The 23,965-nt window shown below is 51.3% G+C and overlaps 1 protein-coding gene across 7 annotated transcripts in view; it reads left to right on the top strand.

Annotated features, from left to right (window-relative positions):
- Positions 1 to 20,692, top strand: part of SLC22A14 (solute carrier family 22 member 14) — a 31,537-nt gene extending 10,845 nt beyond the window's left edge. For 3 of the 7 annotated variants that reach the window (XM_049628998.1, XM_049628996.1, XM_049628997.1), the window contains exons 3-13: positions 7,226 to 7,349; positions 7,970 to 8,485; positions 9,235 to 9,338; positions 9,480 to 9,634; positions 10,654 to 10,822; positions 14,446 to 14,566; positions 14,848 to 14,945; positions 15,410 to 15,624; positions 17,803 to 17,911; positions 18,513 to 18,716; positions 20,319 to 20,692. In XM_049628998.1, the coding sequence (XP_049484955.1) occupies positions 7,970 to 8,485; positions 9,235 to 9,338; positions 9,480 to 9,634; positions 10,654 to 10,822; positions 14,446 to 14,566; positions 14,848 to 14,945; positions 15,410 to 15,624; positions 17,803 to 17,911; positions 18,513 to 18,716; positions 20,319 to 20,487 (1,860 nt within the window). In that variant the 5' untranslated portion in view covers positions 7,226 to 7,349 and the 3' untranslated portion in view covers positions 20,488 to 20,692. Of the gene's footprint in view, positions 1 to 6,203; positions 6,276 to 7,225; positions 7,350 to 7,910; positions 8,486 to 9,234; positions 9,339 to 9,479; positions 9,635 to 10,653; positions 10,823 to 14,445; positions 14,567 to 14,847; positions 14,946 to 15,409; positions 15,625 to 17,802; positions 17,912 to 18,512; positions 18,717 to 18,832; positions 19,824 to 20,318 lie in introns of those variants that run through there. The other 4 variants (XM_049628999.1, XM_049629000.1, XM_049629003.1 and 1 more) reach the window with 4 other exon arrangements.
- Positions 20,693 to 23,965: the final 3,273 nt, after the last annotated feature.

The raw sequence follows: 23,965 nt of genomic DNA, 5'->3' as shown, positions 1-23,965 counted from the left end.
GGGAGAGGGTCAGAGAGAGGGAGACACAGAATCCGAAACAGGCTCCGGGCTCTGAGCTGTCAGCACAGAGCCTGATGCGGGGCTCGAACTCACAGACTGTGAGATCATGACCTGAGCCGAAGTCGGCGCTCAACTGACTGAGCCACCCAGGCGCCCCATTAAGATGTCAGTTCTGGGGCGCCTGGGTGGCTCAGTCGGTTGAGCGTCTGACTTGGGCTCAGGTCATGATCTCACGGTTTGTGGGTTCGAGCCCCACATCCGGCTCTGTGCTGACAGCTCAGAGCCCGGAACCTGTTTCAGATTCTGTGTCTCCATCGCTCTCTGCCCCTCCCCCACTCATGCTCTGTCTCCCTCTGTCCCAAAAACAAATAAACATTAAAAAAAAAATTACTTTAAAAAAAAAAGATGTCGATTCTTCCCAACTTAACCTAAGGGTTCAATACAGATCACAACGAAAAATGCAGCAGGTTAAGGGTGCTTGGCGGGCATGGTCAGTGGAGCATGTGACTCTTGATTTTGGGGTTGTAAGTTCGAGCTCCACATTGGGTGTAGAGATTACTTAAAAATAAAATCTTTTTAAATTTTTATTTATTTTTATTATTATTATTTTTTTAATGTTTATTTATTTTTGAGAGAGACAGAGACAGGATGCTAATGGATTGGGGCAGAGAGAGAGGGAGACACAGAATCCGAAGCAGGCTCCAGGCTCCGAGCTGTCTGCACAGAGCCCGATGCGGGGCTCGAACTCACAAAACCACAAGATCATGACCTGAGCCGAAGTCGGACTCTCAACCCACTGAGTCACCCAGGCGCCCCAAATAAAAGCTTTTTTTTAAGTTTATTTATTTATTTATTTTGAGGGAGAGGGAGCAAGCACGAACATGTGAGGGGCAGAGAGTAATGGAGACAGAGAATCCCACGCAGGCTCCAAGCTGCAGGGCTCCATCCCATGACTGTGAGATCACGACCTGAGCCCAAGTCAAGAGTTGGACGCTCAGCCAACTGAGCCACCCAGGTGCCCCTACTTAACAATAAAATTTTAGAAAAAAAATACAGCGAGTTATTTTGCAGATATCAACAAGCTGATTGTAAAGTTCAGATGGAAAGGCAAAAGACCTAGGAGGCTCAGCACAATAGTGAAGAAAAAAAAAGGTGGAAGACTCACACTACCTGATTTCAAGGCTTACTGTGTAAAGCCATCATAATCAAAATGGCATGGAATTGGCAATAGAATAGACACATAAAGCCATGGAACAGAATAGAGCCCATAAATATGATCAACTGATCAAAGAAGCAAAGGCAATTCAGTAGAGAAAGGGTAATCTTTCTTGTAATAATTGAATGTACCGTAAACATTGAACGTCCATAGGCGAAAATGTTAACCTAAACATAGATTTTAGGGGTGCCTGGCGACTGGGTCAGTTAAGTGTCCAATTCTTTTTTTTTTTTTTTTAATGTTTATTTATTTTTGAGAGAGAGAGAGAGAGGAAGAGACAAAGCATGAGCAGGGGAGGAGCAGAGAGAGAGAGGGAGACACAGAATCTGAAGCAGGCTCCAGGCTCTGAGCTGTCAGTGCAGAGCCCGATGCGGGGCTCAAACCCACAATCCGTGAGATCATGACCTGAGCCGAATTCAGATGCTTAACCACCTGAGCCACCCAGGCACCCCCCCATCTCCATTTTGGCTCAGGTCACGATCTCACAGTTTCATAGGTTTGAGCCCCACATCAGGCTCTGTGCTGACAGTGCAGAGCCTGCTTGGGATTCTCTCTCCCCTTCTCTGCCCCTCCCTCACTCGCACTGTCTCTGTCTCTCTCAAAAAAAAAAAAAGAAAGAAAGAAAAGAAAGAAAACAAAACAAAAACCTTTAAATATAGATTTTACACGTTTTACAAAAATGAACTCAGTGGATCATAGGCCTAAATGTAAAACACAAAACTATAAATCTTCTAGAAGAAAACAAAGAAGATAATCTAGGTGATCTTAGGTTTGGCAATGAATTTTTAAAAAAGGTTTTTAAGTTTATTTATTTTGAGAGAGAGAGAACAAGTAGGGTAGGGGCAGAGAGAGAGGAGACAGGAGAGAGAGAGAATCCCAAGCAGGCCCCACACTGTCAGCACAGAGCCCAACATGGGGCTCGAACTCACAAACCCTGAGATCATAACCTGAGCTGAAATCAAGAGTCGGACACTTAGCCAACTGCACCCCCCAGGCGCCCCAGGCAATGAATTTTTAGATACAATACTGAAAACAGAATCTATGAAAGAAAAAAATTGGTAAGTTGGACTTTATTAAAATTAAAAACTTCGGCTCTACAAAAGATGCTGTTAAGAGAATAAAGAGGCAAGCCATGGACTGGAAAAGATATTTGCAAAAACACCTATCTAATAAAAAGGCTTGTATCCAAAATATACAAAAAATTCATAACTCAAGAATAAGAAAACAAATACCCCAATTTAAAAATGAGCAAAAAATCTGAAGTGATAATCCCCCAAAGAAGGTATACAGAGGACAAATAAACATGAAAAGATACACAACATTATTTGTCATTAGGGAATCACCGTTTAAAAGAATTAATGTTGGGGCGCCTGGGTGGCTCAGTCGGTTAAGCGACCGACTTCGGCTCAGGTCATGATCTTGCGGTCCGTGAGTTCAAGCTCCGCATCGGGCTCTGTGCTGACAGCCCAGAGACTGGAGCCTGTTTCAGATTCTGTGTCTCCCTCTCCCTGACCCTCCCCCGTTCATGCTTTGTCTCTCTCTGTCTCAAAAATAAATAAACGTTAAAAAAAAATTAAAAAATAAATAAATAAAAGAATTAATGTTTATTTACTTTTGAGAGGCAGAGGGGCAGAGAGAGGGGGAGACAGAATCCGAAGCAGGCTCCAGGCTCCGAGCTGTCTGCACAGAGCCGGACGCGGGGCTAGAATTCAGGAGCCATGAGATCGTGACCTGAGCTGAAGTCAGACCGACTGAGCCACCCAGGCGCCCCTCACAGTTGAAAAGAATGGGATAACATTACACATCTATTAGAGTGGCTAAAATCCAAAACACTGACAACACCAATTTCTGGCAAGGATGCAGACAAACAAGCATTTTCGTTCCTTGCTGGTGGGAGTGCAAACTGGTGCAGCCAGTGACCCGTGCTCTTAGGTATTTACCCAACCGATTTGAAAACTGTATTCACACAAAAACCTGCATGCGAACATTTATAGCAGCTTTATTCACAATTGCCAAACACTGGAAACGCCAAGATGTCCTTCAATAAGTGAATGGTGAAACAAACCGTGGTAAGTAGATATAGCAGAATATAACTCAGTGATTTAAAAAAAAAAAAAAAAAAAAAAAAAAAAAAAAAAAAGCTATGGGGCACCTGGGTGGCTCAGTCGGTTAAGCATCCGACTTCGCTTCAGGTCATGATCTCCCGGCTTGTGAATTCAAGCCCCAGGCCTGCGTCAGGCTCTGGGCTGACGGCTGGGAGCCTGGAGCCTGCTCCGGATTCTGTGTCTCCCTCTTTCTCTGCCCTTCTCCCACGCATGATCTGTCTCTCTCTCTCTCTCGCAAAAATAAACATTAAAAAAATTAAAAAAATTAAAAAAAGAGCTATCAAGCTATGAAAATTTATGGATCACCCTTAAAGTGCATATTGCTAAGTGACAGAAGCCAGTTGGAAAAGCTATATACTCTATGATTCCAGCTATCTGGCATTCTGGAAAGGTAAGATATACAGTAAAAAGGTCAGTGGTTGCCAGGGGTGTGAGAGGAGGGAAAGGGATTTAATAGGTAGAACACGGGAATTTTTTTTAGGGCAGTGAAATTTTTGCATGGTCCTCTATGGTGTCATAGTGGGTACGTGACCCTGTGCATTTGTCAAAACCCATAGGACTTTAAAGAGCAAAGAGTGAACCTTAACATACGTAAATTAAAAAAAAAATCATTTAGGAGACCAAGAAGTCCCCGGATAGAAGGCAGATTCTGACAAGTAACTACAACTGTATTACAAATGTATGGGAAATATACAAGAATTCTTTTATTTTTTTTTATTTTTATTTTTTGAGAGAGAGAGAGAGAGAGCGAGCACGCCCCAGCACATGCATGAGCGAGGGAGAAGCCGAGGGAGAGTGAGAGAAAATCTTAAGCAGGCTTCATGCCCCCAGTTCAGAGCCTGGTGTGGGGCTCAATCCCATGACCCTGGGATCATGAGCTGAGCTGAAATCAACAGTCAGATGCTTGGGGCGCCTGGGTGGTTAGGCAGTTAAGTGTCCGACTTCGGCTCAGGTCATGGTCTCACGGTTTGTGAGTTTGAGCCCCGAGTCGGGCTCTGTGCTGACAGCTCAGAGCCTGGAGCCTGCTTCTGATTCTGTGTTTCCCTCTCTCTCTGGCCCTTCCCCGCTCACACTCTGTCTCTGTCTGTCTCTCAAAAATAAATAAACACTTAAAAATTTTTTTAAAAATAAAAGAGTCAGATGCTCAAATGACTGAGCCACCCGTGCACCCCCTAAAATATACAAGAATTCTAAATTAAGCCATTAAGCTGTTTGTTAGTGACTTCTAATTTAATTGCGTGGTGGTCACAAGACAATTTTTGACTATTCTTTGACATTTGTTGAGGCTTGCTTTATTGCCTAGTACATGATAAAGTTTTGCAAATGCTCCCAGGAGGCATGAGAAAAATGGGTATTCTCTAGTGGTTAGATGCAGACTTTCACAAATGGCCATTAGAAAAATCTCATTAATTGTGTGATTCAAATAATCTATATCTTTACTAAGTTTTTGTATATTTGACCCCTTGAAGGGGTGCCTGAGTGGCTTAGCATCCGACTTTCGATTTCAGCTCGGGTCATGATCTCACCTTTTGTGGGATCGAGCCCTGGGTTGGGCTCTGTACTGACATGGAGACTGCTTAGGATTCTGTCTTCTTCCTCCTCCTGCCCCCCTCCCCCACTCACGTGTGCTCTCTCTCTCTCTCTCTCTCTCAAAATAAACAAATAAATAAATAAATAAACTTATAAAACAAAAGGTGCATTGAAATTTCTCATCATGATATTGATGAGCTGTCAATTTCTCCTGTTATACTGATTATTGTTTTACATATTTGAAGACATTTGTTAGGTTCATATATATTTAAAATTCACGCTTGTGGTATACTGAACTTTTATATTTAGATAAGGAATCCCTCTATTCCAAATGATGCTTTATCTTTTTATTTTGTCTGATAGTAATGTAGCTAAGTCAGCTTTCTTTCTTTCTTTCTTTCTTTCTTTCATTTTATTTGAGAGAGAGTGCAAGTGGGAGGCAGAGGCAGAGGGAGGGAGAGAGAGAGAGAGAGAGAGAGAGAGAATCTTAAGCAGCCTTCACACTCAGCACAGAGCCTGATGCGCAGCTGAAACTCACAAATCGTGAGATCATGACCTGAGCCAAAACCAAGAGTCAGTCACTCAATGGACTGAACGACCCAGGCGCCCCTAAATCAGCTTTTTTAAAATAATGTTTGCCTAATGTAACTTTTTCCATCCTCTTACCCTCAACCTTTCATGCTTATGCTTTACATGTGCCTTCTCTCGGGGTGACCAAATTGTCATACAAATCAAAACTTTTATGAGGGGTTAAGGGGACACTGTGAGTCATTATACCAGCACAACAGACGTGAACTGGGTGTGTTCTGGGAGAATTGGAAAATACTGGTCACCCTCTGGAAAAACAGCATATGAATTTGACTTTTAAAAGGCTCAATCCAACCATCTCTTTTTAAACTAGTGATAATCAATGTACTGTGTCTCATTTTTCCAGTCTCAATGATTGCCACCCTTTTTTTTTTTTTCCTCTTTCCTTAACTTCTTTTGGATTGACGGTTTGTATTTGTTTTCCCCTTTCATCCACTTTTTCCCACTACTGTTCTCTGGGTATATCACTGGAGTGGTTGTCCTTTAAAGTTTATCATGCATATGTTAATTTGAATTTTTGGTTTCTCTGTCCTACATCCCAAACAATAGAAAGGGATATTTTGGCTCTGAATGTCCCCTTCCTGACATATTTTATTATTGCCCATCATGTTGTCATTTTTTTTTTTTTAATTCCACAAGTGGACAGGATCTTTATTAGTTAATATGATCAATATTTGGATTGGCTTACATGTTTACCTTTTTTGATTGCTCATTGCTTCTGAGGCTATTCTCCTGAAATAGTTTTCCTCCTCCTTACTTTTTAGAAACTCAATTAAGGGGCGCCTGGGTGGCGCAGTCGGTTAAGCCTCCGACTTCAACCAGGTCACGATCTCGCGGTCCGTGAGTTCGAGCCCCGCATCAGGCTCTGGGCTGATGGCTCGGAGCCTGGAGCCTGTTTCCGATTCTGTGTCTCCCTCTCTCTCTGCCCCTCCCCCGTTCATGCTCTGTCTCACTCTGTCCCAATAAATAAATAAATAAATAAATAAATAAATAGAAACTCCATTAAATCAGGTCTTTTACATGAATGCTCCCTCAATTTTTGACCAGCTATACCTGTCTTTATTTTACCCCATTCTTGACAGATAATTTTGATGAGTAAACAATTCTAGCTTGGCTATTCTTTTCTTTTTTCCTAAAGACTTTCACTCTCTTCTGGTTTCCTTGTTGATTATCCACTTTTGTTTAACAGAAGGCTACCACCGCTGGTCGTTCGTCAGTGATATGTCTTCTCTCTAGACGTTTTCGAAGACCTTTGTCACTGATGCCTTCTATAGCTTCATTGCAATGTGCGTAGCCGTGGGTTTCTTTTTCATTGATCCTGCTTGGGACGTACTATTTCCTGAGACTATGGATTCATGTTTTCCAAGTTTTAGAAAATGCATTGCTTTTCTCTCTTTAGATTTTGCTTCTCTATGTCTCCATGCATGGGAAACCTTGTATCTCTTGAGTCTTTGGGCCTCTGTTTCACATTTTGGCTATACGTTCCAGTTCCCTAATTCTTTGCATCAGATCTGACTCAGGAGTCTTCCGTTTAGTGTTTCTGTTTCATTTAGAAGCTCAGCATCTGCCCTCTGAAAATGTCTGCTTTTTGTCAATTCTTGTCGTGGGTCCACCCTGTAATTATGACTTTCATTTCTTTGAAAACCGCGTACGACAGTGGCTCTATACTGTGTAACTGACCGTTCTGACACCTGCAGCCAGGAGCTGTTGTTTCAGAATGGATTGCCTTCTCATGACTTTCGTAATCTTTCTTTTTGAACTCTTTGCTTGATTGTAATCTGTGCAGGCTTAACAGAGAAGGCTTGTTTCTGCTTCTGCTGGTGCCCAACCCAGGAGCTCTTTCAGCTCCACTGAGGATTTCAGCTCAACACAGTTTTAAGCATCGTTTCCCACCTCGCTGCTGTTCCAAGGTAATAAATCTCCTTACAGTCAGAATTGCTACCTCCCCCCGCCCCACACTGCCTTCCCCTTACCTGCCTTTCCAGTTTGGTTCTATGTTGCTGGTGCCCAGGCTTGGCTCCCTACCTCTGTGGTCAAGGCTTCCAGCCACCTATCTTGGCCTCAGTTTCCTGGCAACTCTTGGTCCAGATATGGGGGGGAGGGGAGTGCGGGGAGGGGGTGTTGTTTGTTTGTTTGTTTTTGAAGGAATTGTCCCTGGAGACCTCTCCTACTTTTGCAAGACTGTCAGTGCCTCCCTGTGTGTGTCAACAAAGTTTCAGTTCTGGGAAAGCTGTGGGAGACCAAAGCTTCTCAGAACTTACTCATGACAACAGAAGTGACACTTTCTCAAATGTTTAAAAAACCCTCAGTGTACTGAAAATCAGGGGTGGGTGGGGCTCATGGGGGACAAATGACATTGACTGAGAAACTTCATAAGCCAAGGAGGGAGCTACAGAGAACATCAAGGCCAGAATCCAAACTATTCCAAGGCTCTAGAGAGGCCCATTTCTGACCAGTGGCTCCCATTCCAGTCTCTCGTGTCTGGGAAGTGGTAGCAGCAGTCCCTGAGTGGCGTCCTTTCTTGGAACAGATGTCAGGAGAAAGCAACTGCAAGGTAAAACACAGATCCCACCACCCTTCCAAGAACTTGAACCAGCACGAGGCACAAGAACACCCCAATTCCTGGTCTCTGGAGATGCTGTTACGCAGACTGAGGGCCACAGAAGCCAACCAGGATGACAAGTTTGCCCACATCCTGGATGCGGTGGGGGAGTTCGGCACGTTCCAGCGGAGACTGGTGGTCCTCACCTTCATCCCCAACATCCTGTTGGCCTTCTTTATCTCTGCCGACGTCTTCGTGTTCACAGCCCAGAAGCCCTATTGTAATACCAGCTGGATTCTAGCAGTGGGCCCCAACCTCACAGAGGCTGAGCAGATGAACCTGACCCTGCCCCGAGAACCCAATGGAAGTTTCCAGACGTGCCTCATGTACTTGCCCGTAGCCTGGGACCTGGATTCTATCATCCAGTTTGGCCTCAACCACACAGAGTCATGCCAAGATGGGTGGATCTACCCTGACACCAAGAAGCGATCACTGGTCAATGAGGTGTGCCTTCTCCTGAGTTGTCTATAGCTACCCCACAGGCCCAGAGATGTGCCCTCACCCTCATTGAGCAGGTGGGGAAACTGAGGCCCGGGGAGGGGAAGTGATTGGCCCGAGGTCACCCTGCAGAGGCAGAGCCAGGGCAGAACCTTAGGGTCCTGTTGTCCAGCCCCGGCTTCAGCTGTCTTCGCCGGGAAGCTGGAGCAGATTTGGGTGCAGAGGCAAATGTCAGTCGGCAGGCCTTGCCATCTGTCCGGGGAGCTGCCTCTGTAGTCGAGGCCCTGCCCTCTGAACTCACACAAGATAGAGAGCCCCGGGGAAGAAGCAGCTTTCATCGGGCGCCTCCTACAGGGTTTCTCAGCCCGAGCTGCAAGCTGGGCCCCCTTCACCGCACAGACCTGCCCAGCTGGAATCTCTAGACTGAGGCCTGATACCTGTACTTGGGAAAGGGTCTTCAGTGATTCCCGTCTTTGCTCAGTTCCCTCTCGGCCTCTTCCCCATTTTGGCCTGGGCCTCTGGTCCCCTCTCTCCAGGCCTCACTCCCAGAGTCTGCCAGGTGCCGGGTAGAATGCAGAGGTGACACCTGAGGCACCTGCTGCAGGCCGGGTTGCCGGTCCCTGACCCAGGCCTCTTCTGCCTAAAGGCCCACCTGCGGGTTGGGGGCGGGGTAGAGGGGTGCAGTCTCTAGACCCAGAAGGCTGGCCCTGGGTGGAGACCTGTAGCCAATCCTGTATAACCCCCCCCCCCCCCAGTTTGACTTGGTGTGTGGCAAGGAGCAGAACTCGGAGAGCATGCAGACCATGTTCGCCGCGGGCATCCTGACCGGGTCCCTCATCTTCGGGCTCATGAGTGACAAGTGAGTGCATTCAGAGCTAGAGTCTCAAGCTGGGGCAGGCGAGGGTAGGGGCACTCAAGGCCTGGCCCCGGGTGTCGTGCTGGGCGAGCCAGGGAGGCCCTCGCGCTAGGCTAGGCGCAGCCTCCCTTCGACCGCCCGCAGGCTGGGCCGCTACCCCACCATCCTGATGTCGCTGCTGGGGCTGATCGTCTTCGGCTTCGGGACAGCCTTCGTCAACACCTTTCACCAGTACCTGTTCTTCCGCTTCGGCGTGTCCCAGGCCTTGGTGGGCTACACCATCAGCAGCGTGTCTTTAGGTGAGCTCCGGCCGGCCGGCCGTGCAGGTGTTGTGAGGGGCGGGGCGGGTGGGGAGCAGAGGGCGGGGCCTGGGCGGGGCGGGGCCGGTCGAAGGGCGGGGCGATCGTGGGGCGGGGCGATCGTGGGGCGGGGCGGGGCTGGCGGGTACTTAGGGACCCTGCAGGACGAGTAGAGTTGAGGCCCAATCCAGGCAGGCCGTGGAGGCAAGAGGTTCTTCCCAGCTGCCTGTGGCGATGCGGGCCAATGTCCGCAGACCGCCCTTCCAGACTCATCCTCCACCCTAGGCCCCTCGTACCGCACGCATTACCCCCCTTACCTCTCTCGCATCCCCCCTACATGGCTTACATTTATTGAGCCCTTCGGAAGGACCAGGCGAGCTGCTAACCCCGTTACATACTGTCTCAGCGTGTCATGACAGCACCCTGTTCAGTAGGCGCTCATCTATTATCCCTTTAACTGAGAAGGATACTTGAGCCTCAGGAAGGTAACCAACTTGCTCAGGGCCACACAACAGTTACAGGAAGGAGCTGGGATTTCATCCCTGGCCTGTGGAATGCGAAAGCCCTAAGTGCCCATATGCTCATCGAGCTTACAGCTGCTGTGGCCCAGTGAGCTCAGGGGTCCCCGGCCAGAGACCTCCTCTCATTGGAGCGGGTCAGAAGGAACTAGATTCTCCCCAGGGCCCGAGGCCGGGGTGGCCAAAGCCCCGAGGCACTAAAAACAAACACAAGGGCACAGATTCCTCGCCTCACTGTGTGTCAGACCACGTGTGAGGACTTGTACCCAGAAATGAGCCATCTCTGAGAGAGACACATGGGGTCAGGCAGGATGTGTTCAGAGGGAGCAGTCAGGCTGAGAAAGGACCGGAGGCCATCTAGTACGTCCACCTAGGGCAGAAGAACGTTCACCCAAGCTGAACTGTCCAGAGCAGGCCTGGGGCATCTCAGAAGTCTGGGTACAGGGGTAGCCCTGGGGACACTGAGCTGACCATGATTTTGTCCTCTTGGCCTCCGCACAGCCACTGAGTGGCTAGTGGCTGAGCACCGGTCCCATGCCATCATCCTGGAACACTGCTTTTTCTCTGTGGGAGTCATGTTCCTGACAGGGCTTGCCAACAGCCTTCCCCACTGGCGGCTGCTGTTTCTGGTGGGTGGTGCACCTGTGTTCCCCCTCATCTTCTATATCTGGTGAGCAAACAGGGCACGCGCAGTGACGGGTCTGACGGGCTGGAAGTTGAGGGTTTCGGGGGGGTCCTTGAAGGGGTGGAGTGGGTGGGATTTTCCCTTGAAGAAAGTGGATGGGGTGTGGATGTAATGAGGAAGAGCCCAGGGCCGAGCGTCTGGAACCCTAGCCTTAACCCCCAGCAGAGGAGACCCTCAAAGAGATGTCAGAGAAACAGAGAAATCAGAAGGCAAAGGGTTGAGAGGCAGGAGCTCAGGACAAGAGCATGGTCAAGGTTGAAGGCAAGAAAGGTGATGCTGGGGAAGAGTCTACTGGCCTTGGTGGCCTGGAGGTAGCCTCAGGGGGTTGAGGGACTGAAGAGAGGCTGAAAAATGGAGCCTTCCACGAGGTGACTCTTCCATAGCGCTGGGCTGCGGTGGGCAGGGGCAAAGTGATAACGTGCTTGGACAGCAAAGGCAGAGTCAGGGAGGGTATGTGATGCTCTGACTTGTGGGGCGTCACAGACAGGAACCCGAGGGACTGAAGCTAGGAAGGGACAAGTGACTGGGGAGGGAGGGAAGAGAAGAGGAAGAGACTGAAATCACCTGGTTAAGGGTCAGGCAGTTCAGTGTGAAGGAAGGATCAGGTCTCACCTTGGAATCATCACATTTAATCTTTACGACCCTGAAAGATGGGTGTGAGTCTCTTGGGCGCTGAAGACGTGGGGGTGGGGGGTGGGGGGCGGGGAGGGGAGAACAGAGGCTTCCGAGAATGGAAGTAACTTGCCCTAGGCCACATAGCTACAAAGTGGTGGTTTGGGATTTGACTCAGCCTGTGTGGCCCCGGAGCCTCTGCGTTTTACCCACTGGGCCATACCCAACATGGATGGTGAGAGGAGTGACCAGTTAAGAGTGAGGCCGGGTAGGTGGCTTGGAGACCTTCCAAATTCGGCAGGTGCCGGAGACCGTCTTTGGCAGTCACCGGGATGCCCAAGTGCCCATGGGGACCCAGCTGATGCCAGATGGCGTGACTCTGTCATGTAACTAGGAAATGGTGTTTCACGGCTTGACCTTGAAACATTTCTTCGAAATGTCACTACTGCAGTGGATGCATGTGGTTGACGACTACGTAACAACCAAAAGGTCTGTGGTGAAAAGTAAGTGGACAATTTCAGCTCCCCTCAGCCCCCCAGTTCCTTCCCCAGATGCCATGACGCTGGACTCTTAGCTCTTTCTTCTGGTAGCTGCCTCCCTAGTTCTACATTCTGTGAACAGATGGCTCATTGAATGGGGTCCATTTTTCTTCAGACCCGCCCTGTCAGCTGTTCCTTTGCTGACTCGTGACATTATCTTGGGCAGGTTCCATCTCTTTAGGGTCAGTCTTAGTTCTAAGAAAAAAGTCTCATTTTGATCATTCAGACGCACTTTCGGGCATGAAAAAAATCCAGTCCAGGCCAGTTTAAAACTTGATCTCACGTCTAGTTCGCAGCTTCTCCCCGGTGGCTAGCCGGCTCAGGCTAGTATTCTGACCTTTGCCCTTTCTCCTCGGTCTACCTGCTCGGTGATCTACTAGATCCTAGGCAGGGGAGGGGCCATTCGAGAAAAGAGATAAGTGCACAGCAGGGGCTGTATTCATGGTCATTGTCCTCTGTAGGGCAGATGTTCAAATGCAGGTGCCTCAGGGGCCCGCCTGTGGGTCTTCAGGGGCTCACCCGTGTCTTCTCATGCTCTAGGTACTGTCTTTGTGATCTCTCCGCACCCTGTCCCTGGCAGGTCACTCCCCGGGCTCTCTCTGCAGGGGTCCCCTCACCCTAGCACGTGGGGTGACTTCAAGACAGCAGGGTCCACTTCGTCAAAAAGACTCTCACCACGCCCAGCCCCCGCCCTGCCATTGTGGATGGCTCCCACCGACTTCCTTCCTGAGGGGGAGCTCCCCCATCTCTGGTTGCGTGTAGGCCCTCCGACTTGAGGGGACACGAATTAGCTCTCCTGGAAATGACCGTCCGGAGGACAGGGCAGCTCCCGCTTTTCGGGATCAGTAAGCTCCAGGCAAGGAGTGGGAGGGCAGACTGACTCCCTTTCGCAAAAGCAGGCTCCTTTGCCAGGTTTGAAGAGATGACAGCAGCCTGGGGACGGGAAGAGAGTCTTACCACCAGGAACCGGAGGTTTCCAGCCCCTCAGCTTCTGAGCTATGTGTATTTCTTACGTCTTTCTTCCACCGGTCTTCTCTCCCACTCTCTCTATTGCTATCCTTTTTCATTTGTGTTGTTTAGAGTGGGCATGTGGTCAATCTCCCATCTTTCTGAAGAAGTCCCAGTTGGGTGACTTTCTTTAGGAGAGTTCCTCAGCCTTAGAGTGGAGAAGGATGTCAGGGGCACTGCCGGCTGGCCCCAGGGGAGGGCAGGAGCAGGGGCAGGCAGAAAGAATGCAGCTGCCTTGGGGCGCCTGGGTGGCTCCATCGGTTAAGCTTTCGGCTTCGGCTCAGGTCACCGTCTCACAGTTTGTGAGTTCGAGCCCCGCGTCGGGCTCTGTGCTGACAGCTCAGAGCCTGGAGCCCGCTTCGGGTTCTGTGTCTCCCTCTCCCTCTCTCTGTCTCTGCTCCTCTCCCGCTTGTGCTCTCTCTCTCTCAGAAATGAATAGACATTAAACAAATTTGATAAGAATGCAGCTGCCTCCAGTGTCATGGGCGCATGTATACACTGCTGGCCGTGGAATTCAGGCTAGGGCCTCGAGAGGAGGGTGACGCGAGAATCTGCAGGGAGTGATGGCACAGTTTGTAAAGAGTGCCCAATCAGGGCACTGACGTCCATGCTAACTCTGCCTCTGTGACCCTGGGCGAGTCCTTACCCCTCGAGGCTGGGAATAAAAAGGGGATAATCAAACTAGGTCCAGGGCTGGGCAGGGATTGAACTGGATGATATATATATATATATATATATATATGTAACATATATATATATGTATATATATATGTAACATATCATATATATATGTGTGTGTGTGTGTGTATATATATATATAACATATATATATATGTTACATATATATATATATATATATATGTAAGGGCATCAGGCACAATCCAGGGCACCTAATAAATGTTCGTCCGTGGACATTCTGACAGCCTGGGAGGATCGGGAAGAACTGAGGGACCAGAGTTATGCAGAGGTCAAAGGCAGTGGGCAATGTGGCGAGGGAGGAGGTGGGACAGGGAGGACCTCTACTCACTCAATCAGGGGCTGGGCCCTGGGGTCCAGCCCTCCATATTCTGCAAGCTGTTAGGAGACAGAGAGGGAGCAGGGAAATGCCACCCAGGAGAGCGGGGCTCTAATAGAGGCTGTGGGCGTGGGGGACAGTGCCCTCAGGGTGCCTGGGCAGGCGGGACTGACGCCTGAGATCGGAAGGTAGGGAGTTTGTAGAGGTAGGCGAGGGGGAAGACGCTGGAGGGCAGAGGCAGCCTGCGTCTGGGGTGACACTGGGCAGCAGGGGGGCCGTGTGTGGCCGGGGCAGGGGAAGGGCTGACTGCCAGAAAGGGGCAGGGGCGCCCGAGGTTGATGGTCTCTTTCAAGTCCTCCGACACCCACGTCGCCTCATGTGGGAGGTCTCGGGGGCATCTCGCAAGGATGGGTAAGAGCGGGTGGTACGTGCAGGATCCTGCCGGAGTCCCCACGGTGGCTGTTGATGAACGGGAAGTTGGAGGAAGCGAAGCAGATGCTGTGCTACGCGGCGGGCGTGAACAAGAAGACCATTCCCCTAAGTCTGCTGAACAAGGTAAGAGGCCTCGGGCCTGGAGTGGGGCCAGGACAGGGGCTGCAGGAAGGGCCTTTTCCTTCCTCCTCCTTTCAGGTGGGACCTCCGCCCACAGGGTGTCCCCAGTCCACTGTTTGAGGAGAACGGAGGCAGCGACATCGAACCCTGCCAGTGGAAGGCCGGAGGCCGAGCTGGGACTGTGGGGGACGGGGGTGGGGGGCGGGAGGGCCTTGAGGTCCTGTGGGGGTGGGGAGCGAGCCGGGGTCTCGGCCTTGCCCCTGGTGGTCCCGCTTGTCCTGTAGCTCCAGCTGCCCAGAAAGAAGGTGACTAAGGCGTCTGTCCTGGACTTCTATAACAATAGGCACCTCCGAAGGGTGACCCTGGTGATGGGCTGTGTGTGGTGAGTAGTTGGGACCGGCTGGCAGGGACTGCAAGCAGGGCGTGTCGGGGGCTCTGGAGAGGGAAGGGGGCATAAGCGGGCTGCAGGCGGGAAGCTGGCCTATGGGTCCAGAGCTCTGTGCTCTGTTTCTCTTTCCCAGCCCGTCCCACCCAGCTCCCAGCTGACTCTGCCTCTGTCTTTGTTGTTGTTAAGTTCACTGACCTATTTGTGAGACAGAGAGCTCTCGAGCAGGGGAGGGGCTGGAAGGGGGTGGGGGTAGAGAATCCCACGCAGGCTCCACGCTGTCAACAGAGCCCTACGCGGGGCTTGGTCTCACGAACTGTGAGATGGTGACCTGAGCCGCGATCACGCCAGACTCTTAACCGACCGAGCCCCCCGGGCGCTCCTCTGCCCCTGTCTTTATTCCTGGCCTGTCTGTATCTCCCTCTCTCTCTCTGAATGTCTCTCTCCTGGCTTCATTTCAGGTTTACTGTCAGTTACAGCTATTTTACGCTGTGCTTCAAGTTGAAGGATTTTGCCATGAACATCCACTTCGGACAAGTGATTCCTGGCATCATGGAGGTGCCCGCCCGGCTGTGCTGCATCTTTCTCCTCGAGCAGATCGGGAAGAAGTGGAGCCTGGTTGCGAGCCTCTTCCAAGGCACCCTGACGTGCCTGCTCGTCCTTATCCTCCCCCCAGGTACAGCTCACCCTCCCCTCGGCAGCCCCCAGCCTTCCTGCTTCCTCAGACCCCTTCCTCCTGCCTTGCCCGGCCAACAAGACACCCCGGGGAGCCAGCCTCCTGCTCCCACAGCTCACCTACCCTCCTGAGCTGGTGCCAGTTACTGGAGCACTGCCCTCCCCGAAGGAGAACTCCGAGACCGAGTGCTGGAAGCTCTCAGAAACCTGGGAGAGGAGGGAGTGCTGTCCCAGGACCCATCCTTGTGTGGGAGAGTAGGTGGCCTTCTTCCGGTCAGATCTGATGGTTGCGTATGAACAGAGGCCCACAAACAGGCCTTCAACTGGTACCCCCGGCCCTGCCTCTCATCTGCAGCCTCTGATTGGGAAACGCCTTTTATCTGTGACCCCACCAGGAAAAAAATGACCTGCCCACTGAAAACTGCATGTAACAGTGGGCTAAACTCTCGGGAACATTCTTGCATGGAGACCTCTCCTTCCCAGGAAGGCGCAGTACCCTTCAGCTCAGAACCAGACAAGGAAATGGAGGCGGGGGGCAGGGGTGGCAATATTTTCAAAATTTCAAAGAGCCTCTGGAAAACAGTGTGGAGGCTCCTCAGAAAATTAAAAATAGATCTACCCTATGACCCAGCAATAACACTGCCAGGAATTTACCCAAGGGATACAGGAGTGCTGAGGCATAGGGGCACTTGTACCCCAATGTTTATAGCAGCACTCTCAACAGTAGCCAAATGATGGAAAGAGCCTAAATGTCCACCAACTGATGAATGGGTAAAGAAGTTGTGGCTTATATATACAATGGAATACTACGTGGCAATGAGAAAGAATGAAATATGGCCTTTTGTAGCAACGTGGATGGAACTGGAGAGTGTGATGCTAAGTGAAATAAGTCAGGCAGAGAAAGACAGATACCATATGTTTTCGCACAAATGTGGATCCTGGGAAACTTAGAAGATCGTGGGGGAGGGGAAGGGGGGAAAAGTTACAGAGAGGGAAGGAGGGAAACCACAAGAGACTCTTAAATACTGGGAACAAACTGAGGGTGGATGGGGGGGTGGGGGGAGGGGAAAGTGGGTGATGGGCATTGAGGAGGGCACCTGTTGGGATGAGCATTGGGTGTTGTATGGAAGCCAGTTTGACAATAAATTATTTAAAAAAAAAATTCAGAGAGCCCTTAGACGATGAATATGCCCCAGGTCACAGGGCTGGAGAGTGGCAGGGCTGGGGATGTGGGTGTTAAGATGTCAGGGTTCACTCCATCAGAATTGCTAACCGCAAGAGCCCCCTCAGCTGCAGGGGTCAGGATGGGGGAGCTTGTCCAAGATCTGCCTCCAGGGGGAGCCCTCCTGCTCTCTGGGGGTTAGCGTTGTGCACATCTTGCCTGAGACCCTTCCTCTTTCGGATGCTGGCAGCGTTGACTGGCTAAAACAAAATGGGGAAACCAAGGCATTCTTAAATTCCTATGGCTTGGTGGTTTTTGTAAACAGTGGGCCTACACTGAGTCAAACAGAAACGTTTAAGACTCTCACATGTGTGAGGGAAACTAGGAATCCCCAATAGATGAACCATATCTCTGGTTTCATCCCAAAGCCAAGCAAAGCTGGGGCCAGAGTGGGGAGCGGGGCGCGGGCAGGGCCCAGGAGAAGCTAGTAGAGGGAGAGCTGGAAGCTCTCCAGCTCCCTCCTGCCCCCGGACCTCCCCAAGGCTGAGGAATGGCCTTTCTGGGATCTTCTCTTCCTTCCTCAACGCGCACATCTGGCTGCCCCGAATCGGGAATCCTGGAATGTCTTAAGAGTTGGGGCTCCAGGGCCCGAACCCTTCCCGGCCCCTGTGCACCCCTCCCTGCTTGGTCTACCTTGCAGAGGATGGCCGGGGAGGTGGGAGGGCCCTGAGCAGGTCGAGTAGTAGGGGAAGCGGCCTCAGGTGAGGATGTGGAAGAAAGGAGTGAGCCGGGAGGCAGAGGTGCGGGGACTGAGAGGCAGAGGGGAGGAGCAATCTCACCGCAGATATACTGGCCTGGCCCGGCCTGAGTCTGCTGACCAGCTGACCACCAGGTGGTGGGGGAGGACTGTTCAGATGCCTTGAAGAGGGATGGAGGGAGAGCAGATGGGCGGCCCCCAACCCTCGTCCCCAGGGGAGGACGGCCCCAGACTCAGGTGGCCCCGTTGTCTGGCCATAGAGCTGAAATCCATAATGGTCTTGATGGTCGCGCTTGGAGAGTTCAGCCTGGCGGCCTCGGTCACCGTGTTCTTCATCTACACCGCTGAGCTCCTGCCCACGGTCCTCAGGTAGGTGGCCTGGCGGGCAGGGCCCCTGGGGGGCATGGCGAGGGCACGCGGGATGGAGACTGAGACCTCCGTGAGCACGGCCGTGCACCCGGTGACAGGCACGTGATGATGAGTGGTTTCCCTGGGTCACCCCGTTGACCCTCCAGAAAATCCCCCAGACTCCATCATTAGCCCGATCTCAGACCACAGCATCAGGTGGAGGCCAGACAGCGAATGGCAGCAGCAGGCAGTCTGACTGCAGTCTCCGCCTTGCACAGCGGGCCGAGATGTGACAGCCCTGCCCTGAGGCTCCACCCCGCAGCGTGGAGCCATGGTGAGGGTGGCAGCGTCCTGCCCCCCACCCAACGCCGCCACCCTGGCTTCTCCCCGCGGGCCCGCACACTGCCGGGTGGGTCTCCTGCTCCAAGAAGTAGGCCCAGAAGAAATTACCGCTTGCCCTGAATCAGGGGGGAGCCCAACGCTGGGCAAGGGTGTCCGGGGAGTCGGGATGGGCTGGAGACTGGAGAGTGTGAGGTTTTGGGGAGCTGCTGTTTCCGCCCCACCTCCAGCCAGCCTCTGGGCCCAGGAGGCCTCCCAGACGAGCTCTCACCTCCCCTTCCAGGGCGACAGGTCTGGGGCTGGTGTCCCTGGCCTGGGCAGCTGGAGCCATCTCGTCCCTGATGATCATCAGCCAGAGACTCACCCTCCTCCCCATCCTCCTCTGCTGCGTCTCAGCCATCCTGGCCTTGTTCTTCTGCTCCCTGTTGCCAGAAACGCAAGACCAGCCTCTCCCTGATATCCTGGAGCACTACCCCCTACAGACAAGGTAGGTGTGTGTGGCCCCTGGGCTCTGGCCCTTGGCACTGAGAATAGTCAGGCACCGTCTATCCCTGCCTGTTTGCCAGATGGGCCTGTGACACAAGGGCCACTCTGTGTCTACAGAAGTCTGCCCAGCTCTCCCGGATGCTGCCGCGACCCCCTCCGTGCAGCCTGGCCTCTGCCAGCTCCCACCCTCTTGGCTCTCCTGACCAACCCCGGGCCAGGTCTTCCCCTCTCCCTTCCCCTCTGTCTGCCTGTCCGGACTGGGTGCTGTCCATGGAGATGCCCTGGGCTCCCTCCCTCCCATGGCAGAGGGACTGGCTGGCCACCAGCTCTCTGAGTACCTCTGATTTCCGGTCTGAACTCTCGGGTTCTCAAAGAGGACCCAGTCTTGATTCGTGACCCTGACTTCAAGGCTGCAGCAGCCCAGGGCCCCGTTTGGGAATTGGGCTCCATCCTGATTGCCCCAGGGGTACTTCTGGCCTCTGGTCTCTTCTGGTCTCATGACTAGCAGGACCATGTCTCCCGGGGTTTGGGCCGATATGGCCCGTCGCTCTCCCCCTGGACCTGAGGGGACCTGAGCACCAGTGAGGGACAGAGGCTGGCTGATGTCCTCCAGTGCCCTGTGCTCATATCACAGGGTGGCTGTCTCTGGCCATCCTCTGCCCTCTTCCCCGTCTCCCTCCCTCCTCAAACTCTTCTTGGCACCATCTGTGCTAGGCGTTGTCAGAGGTAAGAGGTCCCCAGCCTCAAGCAATATTTTATGGGGAGAAAGTCTTCACTTAATGGGCTCTGAGGGAGGGATGCACAGGACCTATAGACGGCCCAGGAGGGAGGACCTTCAGCTTGGGGAGTTGAGGCAGGCGTCACAGAAGAAGTGACATTTGAGTAGGGCTTTGAAGGATGAATAGGAGTTTGTCCCCTTGTAGAGAGGGGGAAATGCAAAGCAGCAAGAGGAGCTAAGAAACAGCCCCTGGAGCCAGAGGGCCTGGATTTCTGTCTCTGCTGCCACATCCTAGCATGTGCCCAGGGGAGTTACCTAATACCTCTGAGACTCAGCTTTTTCATTTGCAAAATGGAATGATACCAGAGTAATAAAAACAGCTAACCTTTATTGAACGTTTACCATGTGTCAAGTCCTGTTCCACACGTGCCTTTTCATACTTTGTCCTAACCACAGCCGCATGCAAGATAGGTCCTCTCACTGTGCCCCATTTTACAGAGGAGGAAACTGAGGCACAGAGAGGTAAAGAAAGACATGAGGCCTAGCCTTTCTCTCTCATAGGGCTCTTGGTAAGACTAAGTCCACATAAAGCACTTGGTGCAGAGTCTGGCCCATGGCAGCTGCTCAGTAAATGCTAGAGATGAGCCCCAGAGATGCAGGAGTGTGAAGGGTCTGGGCAGGGTTGGGAGATGGAACAGGCCTGGTCCTGGAGGTGAGGGTCCCTGAGGGCGCATGACCAAGGTTGGCCAGGGACTTGCAGGTGTGGGAAAGCCCCACCTCTCGGGATCACAGCACCAGGTGTGGCTACTGCTGCCTCTAGTTACCACTGCTTTTCTTAGCCCCTAAAGATGCAACTCGTGACTTGTTCTTCAATGGCTTCTTCAGGAACATGGCTGAGGAACTGCTCGCCAAGGAAGTGGCACCCGAAGGTGGGACTGGGGACGTGGTGAGGAACACGGTTCTCGATTCCACGATGCTGAAACTGGACTCCGACGTTCTCTCCCACACACCTGTGCCGGGCAGAGCAGGGGACAGAGACCCACAGAATGACTGAGGTCCAGGCCCCCAGATGATCTCGACTGGAGCCGAGTGGCTGGGTGTGGGGCCGTGGAGTCCAGGCCACGAACTCCAGGGGCCCAGTCCAGCTCGGGGGGCAGGGCAGTCCTGCTCCAAGGCCAGCCCTCGAGCCCCGAAAATGGTCCCTCCTGGGTGAGCTAGGGTGTGATTCATGGCAATAAATGTGCCGTGGTTGGACTTGAGATGGCTTGGTCACAATTGGCTGTGTCTGGAGAGCCCAGAGCCCCAGGCCCAGAGGAAGCTGGGTCAGACAGGCTTCTCAGTGTCCTTCATGTCCTTAGCTAGCCCTTGGGGACAGTGAGGTGCTCTCTGGAGTGGGAGCTCGAGGGGCTGTGTCTAAGAGGGCTGGGAGTGGGTAAGGCCAGGACTGTGCGCCCATGCCACCCGCGTCCTCTAGCCCAGGCGTCTGCTAGTGGGGGCAGGCCGAGATAGATTTCAGCTCTGCCTGAAAGGAGGTATGCGCGTGTCAGGGAATAATGACTCCTTTTCCCATTTGCACGGCGCTTTCTCGCTCAGTTTTCCCTCTGACACTCACAGATAAGCACGGTCTCGGGGACTACCCAAACCACATCCTTGGGTATTCCTTCCCTGATGACTCCAGCCTGGCTGACCTCTGACCTCCGCCTCCCTGGGGATAAGCCCCCACATCCAGCTTACAGTCCCAACTACCCTGAGGGTGAGTCTGCCCTTCCCAGCCAGTGTGAGAGCTTCTCTAGACTGGAGAAGGCCCAGAGCTCCTCATCCGTTAGCCAGACTCAGAAACCTTTGGGTCGGGCCATGGGCCGCACATGCTTTCTCCCTGGGAGGGCAGGGCCTGGCTCTTCTCTTTCTCTGCCCCCTTAATTGGAAGATCATCAGCTAGGGACGCCTGGGTGACTCAGTCTACTAGACGTCGGACTCCGTTTCGGCTCAGGTCACGATCTCACTGTTCATAGGTTCAAATCCTGCATCTGTGCTGACAGCACAGAGCCTGCTTGGGGTTCTAGGTCTCCCTCTCTCTGCGTCTCTCCTGCATGCACACGCACTCTTTTTCTCTCAAAATAAACAAATGTTAAAAAAAGTTTTAAAAAAAGAAAAAAAGGAAGATCACCAGCTTGCGGGGAGGAGCTAATTCCCTGGAGCTTCGGAGAGAAGGACAGAAAAGAATGTCCAACCTCGCGGAGCAAAGGCAGGGAGGCCAGGTCTCCCAGAGAGGGTTGGAGCGCAGTGCACAGAGCCTGGTCCAAACGCCCTGCTCCAGGTGTGTGTTCCCAAGCTTGGGCACAGCAAGAAGCTGATGCCCACACCTCCTTTCAGTGTCATTTTCTGGTCCCCCTGTTCTTTGCCAAATTTCCCAAGATTGCCCCCCAAGTAGCGTTTGCAGGTCCCAGAAAAAGGGGTCTCACAAGTTATCTGCTTACAGGATGACAGGATGTTTTATTTTTTATATTTTTTACTATTTATTTTATTTATGTATATATTTCCAATGTTTCTTTATTTTTGAGAGACAGAGAGACAGAGCACGAGGGCGGAGGGGCAGAGGGAGACACAGAATCCGAAGCAGGCTCCAGGGTCTGAGCTGGCAGCCCAGAGCCCAATGCAGGGCTCGAACTCACGAACCGTGAGATCATGACCTGAGCCGAAGTCAGACGCTTAACCAACTGAGCCACCCAGGCGCCCCTATTTTTATTTTTTTTTTAATGTTTATTTACTTTGAGAGAGAGAGAGAGAGACGATGTGCGTGATATGGGGAGGGGTAGAGGGAGGAAGAGACAGAATCCCGAGCAGGCTCCCCGCCTCGGAGCCCGACGTGGGGCGCAAACTCACGAACTGTAAGCCTATGACCTGAGCGGAGACCAAGAGACAGGCAACCAACTGAGCCACCCAGGTGCCCCGACAGGATTTTTAAAGGCCTCCCTGCTCTTTCTGGGGGAGGCCTGTCTGTGGGTTGTGATGACCAACACGTTAGCCACATTTAAACACCTCACCTCAAATTACGTTGCTGGAAGGATTCAGCCAGTGGCTCAGAAAACCGGAAGAGGAAATGGGTCAGGACAGAAAATGGACAGGCAGCGCTGGCACGATGGAGCTGGTAACCTCAGACGTGGCTGTGGGCAAGACTTAGTGCACCCTTACATGACTTAGATTTTCATTGGGTGGACAAGACTTTGTCAGTCAGTTCTAGATAAACCTATCTAGTTTGCTTATCTAATCAATGGCTAATATTGCTCAGAGTTTGACATTATATATCTTAACAGACTAGATCCACGCTGTCTCACACAATAGGCACTAGCCAGATGTGGCGATAGTCGGAATTAAGATGTGCTGTGTATGGGAATGCAAGCTGGTGCAGCCACTCTGGAAAACAGGATGGAGGTCCCTCAAAAAGCTAAAAATAGAACTCCCTATGACCCAGCAATTGCACGACTGGGCATTTGTCCACGGGATCCAGGTGTGCTGTTTCAAAGGGACACATGCACCCCCGTGTTTCTAGCAGCACTATCCACAATAGCCAAAGTATGGAAAGGGCCCAAATGTCCATGGATGGATGAACGGAGAAGGAAGATGTTGTGTATGTATACAGCGGAGTATTCCTCGGCAATTGAAAAGAATGAAACCTTGCCATTTGCACCTACGTGGATGGAACTGGAGGGTATTATGCTAAGTGAAATGAGTCGGTCAGAGAAAGACAAAAATCCTATGACTTCACTCACATGAGGACTTTAAGAGACAAAACAGATGACCATAAGGGAAGGGAAACAAAAATAATATAAAAACAGGGAGGGGGACAAAACAGAAGAGACTCATGGAGAACAAACTGAGGGTTACGGGAGGGGTTGTGGGAAGAGGGATGGGCTACATGGGTCAGGGACATTAAAGAATCTACTCCTGAAATCATTGTTTCACTATATGATAACTAATTGGGATGTAAATTTTAAAAAATAAAATAATAAAATTTACAAAAATAAAAAAATAAAAATAAATAATAACAGCAAAAAGATGTGCTGTGTAAAAAACCACCAATTTCAAACATTTATACAAACGAAAACATAAAATATCTCATCAGTATTTTTTACATTCGTTGTGTGTAAAGGTGATAAGATATTGGATATTGAGTTAATAAGATATTGAAGTTATTGCACCTTTTTAAAAAACTTTTTAACATAACAGAAAATTTATATTTATTTAATATAGCACAAAATTTAAAACTACACACATGACTTGCATTTGTGGCTCACGTTACATCTCTACTAGACAGCACTAGACTAGAACCTTCTTCTTTTTGGTCTCCCACATCATTCTTATCACACAGGTTGCTTAATGAAATAATGAAAATTAAATGCCAAAATTGCATGAAGCTGCACATCGTATGACCCTACAAGTCTGGTGTCTTTATGATATAATCAACAGCAGACACATCAGCCAGGGGCTCCCTGTAGGAATGACCTGTAAGCTTGGGATGCCTGTAAATCGTG

This window comes from Panthera uncia, chromosome C2 (assembly GCF_023721935.1).
Source record: "Panthera uncia isolate 11264 chromosome C2, Puncia_PCG_1.0, whole genome shotgun sequence".
Lineage (NCBI taxonomy): Eukaryota > Metazoa > Chordata > Mammalia > Carnivora > Felidae > Panthera > Panthera uncia.
This window is presented reverse-complemented; position numbering and strand designations above follow the sequence as displayed.